The sequence below is a fragment of the Heliconius melpomene genome, chromosome 16 (genome assembly GCF_056956725.1).
Source record: "Heliconius melpomene rosina isolate 202511_hmr_F chromosome 16, ASM5695672v1, whole genome shotgun sequence".
In the NCBI taxonomy this organism is placed as follows: domain Eukaryota; kingdom Metazoa; phylum Arthropoda; class Insecta; order Lepidoptera; family Nymphalidae; genus Heliconius; species Heliconius melpomene.
In genome coordinates, this window is record NC_140404.1 from 597929 (window position 1) to 604322 (window position 6394).

General features: G+C 33.0%; 1 protein-coding gene across 1 annotated transcript; it reads right to left on the reverse strand.

Annotated features, from left to right (window-relative positions):
* Positions 1-1456: 1456 nt before the first annotated feature.
* On the reverse strand, positions 1457-5429 carry LOC146530627 (23 kDa integral membrane protein-like). Its single transcript, XM_085199302.1, has 5 exons — positions 5268-5429; positions 3459-3653; positions 3006-3158; positions 2120-2305; positions 1457-1643 (listed from the first exon to the last, which is right to left on the reverse strand). Exons 1-5 carry the CDS (start codon positions 5325-5327, stop codon positions 1572-1574), a joined length of 666 nt encoding a protein of 221 aa, XP_085055428.1. The 5' UTR covers positions 5328-5429; the 3' UTR covers positions 1457-1571.
* Between the last annotated feature and the right edge of the window lie 965 nt (positions 5430-6394).

Genomic DNA, 6394 nt, shown 5'->3' on the forward strand with positions numbered 1-6394 from the left:
AAGGGAATGGGTACAACGAAATAACCATCTATTTAAAAAAAAATAATGACAAAAACTAATAAAATGTCACTTCTAGCATTTCTATCTGCGAACTCTTTTATTAGGCATTCAAAGTCTTTCTGTAATTTTATTTTCAAAGTTGTTAAGATCACTTTGTTTTTTTTTTAGATGTCAAAGACGACGATGACTTTGTTTTTTTTTTTTAGTTATCAAAGACGACGATGATTTTGGTTTTTTTTTTAATCTTAGACCATTTTAAAGGGCATCAGTCCCCTAAGCCGCACCGGACAGCTAATACCCTAGCTACGCCACTGCAGCGAGGAGACATCTTTGCGCAAAGCGCCCTAAACGGGCGTCTACGGCGCCCTTTTTATCCGGCGCCCCTGGGCGGTCGCCCAGGCTCGCCCTACCCTAACGCCGCTAGTGCCCACTGCCATAGCATTACACTGGTGCCACTGCGATGGCCTCAATAATAGATAATACACATAATAATATATATTTATTATGTGTCTTTCATAATTGGCGGTAAATAAGCAAAAGAGTTATTCATTTTCCTAATTTATTCAAATATTTTCGATATATAAATATGCTGCGCATTATGAGCTTTTCTTACGCAGCATTTATTAAGAAACAAGTTATTGCTATTAAAATATTTAGGCGTAACATTTTCAGTAAGTTTTGTTTTTTCGTCTAATAAAAAAAAAAAATTATTATTGTACCTTAACCCAACTTACTTTCACGCTGTATCCCTAGCGGGGAAGTCAGAGAGAACGGAGCGTGAAACGTTACGGTCCCTGCACACCTCTTTCGCCTCGTCCACTATCTTGTCAAGAAGAGAATAAAGTTCCAGTACACCAGGTTCCCTCTGCCTATTTTTCATGATTTTCAGGTCTGGTTAAATAACAGTTTTAAATTCCACAATTTATCGCATAAAGCTACTTAAATCTACCTACAAGAAATGTAAAGCGTAAAAATAAATTTGTTTATTTTGTATTTTTTATTATAAACATAATTTTCAACTTTTTCTATCTTACAATCTTTCTATCTTACACTCGTTAACTTATGGTTGTAATTAGTAATAATGACTTAATATAATAAATATGTGTTTTGAATAACTAACACCAGGATTAATTTTAAACGATATATAATCTATTACATTCTGAAGGACGCCTGTTTCTAAAACTGGCCTCCTATATATAATAAATCTAGTATTAAAAGAAAAGAGTCTAAAATAAAAGTCATTTATAGACATTTCTAAAACGATTTGGCATATGTAAATACCTATTACATATGTATATATTTTTTAAGATATTTATTATTCAAAATCCTAAATTTTTGACCCAATTTTAATAAAAGAACTGTTTACAATTTCAAATTTCAATTTACTTGATGAAAGTTCGCAATGAGGGTTCAAAAAATATATTTACCAAGCAAGTTATAAGGAAAATATGCATAAAAGTTTGGTTTTAGAATTTATTGTAAACTTAAATGCTAAAACTTAATATTATTTATAATTAAGGAAGCTACAGTGCTCCTAAAGCTATTTCCTATATATAATTATTATAAGATAACTAGTAGCGCGCCCTTCTGTCCTTGTTACGAGCGTGGTTCGCAAGACATAGTCCAAATACCACAGCTACCAACTGAAACAAAAGTATCATTATGTTAGTCCCTTATTTAGCAGAGTAGGCAGAGGAAGCCTAGTGTTATACTCCGTTCCCCATATTCCACCGAATTGAGTAGCGGAACTCAACGGCGCGTTCCCCCTCGACACCAGCCTCCCACCTCGAGTGGGAATCGAACCCACAACCTGTCACGCTTACAGTCACATGCTTGTACCCCTGCGCTATGACTGACCTTAAAACATATTGTAATAAAATGTAAAATAGGTATTAAGCCTTAACACCTCACTTTATTAGAATTAAGCGTTATTCGACATGTAATAGTGGTTATATGGTTTTCACCAAATAATTTTTAAATATGTCAAAATTAATAGAGTTCACAAAGGGTCGGGCCGGATAAGTATGGGGAAGCTGCACTGGCTTTTGATGAATTGCTTTTAATATGTATGTATTGTTGTTTATCCAAATGATAATTAATATGTAAACAAATTTGATACCTCAATAGCGACAACCACAATGGCTACAACGCCGATAGCCAGCCCGAAGGTCTCGAAGAATTGGACGACGACAGTGTTGCAGCCGTCGTAGGTGTTGCCGATGATGCAGGGCGAGGTGGCGCAGCACGAGTCAGGTAGGGTGATGTTCAAGTAGGACAAAGCACCTTGTGGTCCACAGCATTTGAACTGAAATGAAAATATGAAAGTGTGACGTAAAAATCAAAAATAAATATAGATTTATAGAGATTAAATAACATTTATTATGAGATTTGGATATTCAAGAAAGAGATATGAAAGAGGCTGACCATTACCATAGAATCTTAAAATTTTAAACAAATTCAAAAATTACATAAATCTTTGATATTTGCCATTTAAGATCATCAAAAATATCACGATTTTCGTGTCATATTTCTAAAAAATATTGATTAATGCTATGTGCTACTTAACACTGATATCTAATCTTATATTGTTCGACATATAAACATTACGTTATCAGTTTTGTTATTGCCAGTTTTAGTTTTATAATTTCTTTTGCAATATTAATTAAATACTAGCTTTTGTTTGCGGCTTCGCCTCCGTTGTCATGTTGAAATAAGTAATAGTTGTATCATTCATATCAAGTGCCTGAGGCAACTCTGACCTCGGTACAGTAGGGCTAAATCGAAATCATTAACTTAATATAATAAAGCGAATAGCTAATATTCATTCGACTCTCCGACACAAAAATATTTTTTCAATTTGAACCAGTAGTTCCTGGGATTTAATTAAACAGTTCGATTAAAGTTTGCTGTAGTTCACATTTTTCTGTTATTATATATTTTTTTCCTGTGTCGTACAGAAAGAAATGAAAAGAAATTTAAAAAAGGCAATGTATAAATTAACTTACAGATTTTTCTATCTCGTGGAAAGCGTTCCGATCCCTGGCGAAGGCCTCGTTGAGCCAGCGCGGCAAGCTGTCTAGGAGCTGGTCTTGTTTCACAAATATTAATACGGCCAGAGTAATTTTCAATATCATCAAAACAATCATGAATATTGAGTACTGAAAACGAAAAAAAAATATTACATATGAATTACATATGAAGAATTAAATATGAAGAATTACATATGAATAACATTTCCTAAAAGGAAACAAAAATAGCGAACTTAGTTCTTTTCTGTCATAACAATCACTTAATGAGACATTAATTAGCTTTAAGTGACCTTAAATCAGACTATAATTAATTTAATTATTTCTTTATATCATATAGCAATACTGCTTAAACTTTTCTGGAAGACCACAAGTTACCATCAAAGATAAAGAAGCACTATTAAACATCTAAACAGAATAATGAATACTTACAGTGATGAGCATGCAATTACTTTCCCTGATGGCCCCACAGCATCCGAAGAAGGCGACCACAAACACTACGCATCCCACCACTATGGCGCCTATGGGGGTCAGCTCGAATACTCTGGAGTCTTCGAATATGTTCGTCACATTTGACACTCGGAGCTCTACGGCCACGCCGAGACCTATGAGCGCTATACCAGCGAGCTGAAATCCATTATAAAATTTATTGTTATTATAATAAAGAAGATTAATATGTATTATAATTAATTAAAGAAGTAGTGAAACAGCGGCATTGTGAGTGACTGTACATGACGATGATTTCTAGTTCGATTCCGAGTCAAAGGAATGAAGTTTTATATATTTTTTTTCGCTCTGGACAGAAGGGAGGCAAAGCGTTGCGTTGAATCTAACATGCAATATTTTAAAAGGTGACCGGTTTGTGGGAAACGAAGAAAACTGTATTTTTGTTTAAAAACTATTAAAAATTACTATACACATTGTAGAGTACCAAAAGAGAATATTAGGTTCCCTGTGCCCACCCTATTGTATACTGAATACAGATTTAAATAAAATTCAAGCGAAAAATAAGCCAAAATCTGAGACACTCCCCTGTCCACTGAGCTATATTTTATCAGGTTGGTGTGATAATAATTTCTCATCCTGAAACCCTAGTTTCCTAGCCTCATGTAATCTGGACCTTCGTCCGACTACAAAAAGCTTTACTCAAATCCGAAATATATTTCTATATAAATAAGTATGTTTCTTTGGAAATTATAGATTTTTGCAATATAATGTGTATTGCATTTGCATGTTTACAAAAAGTAAACATCATAGATATACGGTTAGTATACACTATATCGGCTTATCAATGTGCTGTTAACACTATCGGGATATCTTATCTCTTTATCAACGGGGCGTGGGCTGGTTCTTGGTACATTGGAAAATCTGAATTCAGTATAAGTTTCGAAAAAATATGATAATTTCATTTTAAATAACGACTATTGCTTTTCAAATACTCTTTCTTTAATGGAATAGATTATTTGTGTAGATTAAGATGGTAGATTATTATTATTTATTAACTAACACTTAATACCGTTTTTGTTCAATTTGACATTAGATTATTTGAAGATGAAAATAAAATTTCAAACATATTTTTTTCATATTGAAATGGAGCTCACTCGCACGCATGCTTTTGTGATGTAATTTTTATGCAATTCTCTTAATTTACTTCTGTATGATTTGTCAAACTTGATTATTGAGGGGATGGTAACGCAGTGGGACGGTGTGGACGGACCGTGGTTGAGGGTTTCATTAATCTTCGCAAAGCTAAGCCTAGGCTGTGTGAGTTCCGAATACAAACTGTGAACGGAGTGTCGTAACACCAGGGTGTCTCTGCCTGTCCTGTTTTATACAGAATAAAACTTGAATCTAAAGAACTTTGGTATTGGTTTTCAAAATATCTCTAAACTAACGATAAGTGAAAATTGAAGTGAACAATCTAATACATTTTTTTAATAAATTTCAATTCTATCTAATAAGGTAAATATTGAAGGTAGTGTTACATTCGCCATCTAAATATATGCATAAAATTGTCTTTGCACTTCTGTTATAATAATCAATACCCACTTTTCCATTTATGTATTTAACTGATAAGAGATATACCACTTAGGTATAGTTTTAATTAAAACGCGATTTAGTCTATTTTTTCCGAAATAAATTCTACGCCACATAATATGCTGACTAAAATAATTTTATGAACAGATTACAAAGATATCAAATTTCATACAATAAAAAAATTAAATAAAAAAAATAACTTACCGCAAAAAATAAGTTCGCAAAGAACAGGATGTATTTAACCAAAAACTCTCCGCAACCCATTTTTTTTTATAAAAATATAGAAAAAAAATACAAAAAATCTATCGTGTTTTAGACACGACAGGTCCCTTTCAAACTATCGTTAGTGACTAAAGCGCTATACGCATATATGTGTGGCCGATAGCTATCGTCGATAAGATTACATGACATTATTCACACAGGTACGGAGAACTACGAATATTTTGTCATAAAAAAGTCTAATATAGGAGAATTAGTAATTTTTGAATGAATCAATACGTGTAAACAGTATTTTCCTTTATCTTATGTTATACATAATAAGCACATTATACTTACTATGTGGTTCTATAAAATTTCAAATAGATTTTATTCCGGTTCTACAAAAAGCGGAAATAAAACCGACTTTTACCGTTCATCAATTAAGATTTCCGTTGGAATTTCAGGACATTCTCTTTCAGTGATCCCTTATATTCCCCAAAGATATGATATAATATAGTCTTGTAAGTCAGTCAGTTAGCAATAAAAAGTCTATGTAATTGGTACTCGCTTTCGCAAAACAGCAGCGAAGATTAGCAGCAGAGAAGATTAGCCTGGGTCACGTCAAATGGTGAAGTATTCCACATTGTTATGTAATTTAATTGTATATAATTTGTGTTATCATTTTCTTTACAAGTGGTGGCCTAACTAATAAGACCGTCTAGGTTTTTAAACCGTTAATTTAGTCTCTTAAGTTTTATTTCATCTATATTTAACTGACCGATCTTCGAATTAAACTGTGCTCTACCTGTGTGTGCCTGTTTAAATCATAAATGCGTAATTTTAACAATCAAATTCGCTTATTCACGAATAAATATAAGTTTAAAATAAAGATTTCCATTTCTAATTAAAATATAAAAGAAATATGTATTGAAGATATTTTTAAGCATTTAAAGCAACGTCGCAGAAACTGCATATTGCTTCTATTTTTATTTCAGGCGTTTGTTATATTACGTTGCCATGCGATAATTATTTTAACATTTTCAAATAAAATGAAATTAAGAAGCCGTCGTGGCGCAGGGGCACAAGGGTGTGACTGTAACGCGATGGTTGTGGGTTCGATCCCCATTCGAAGA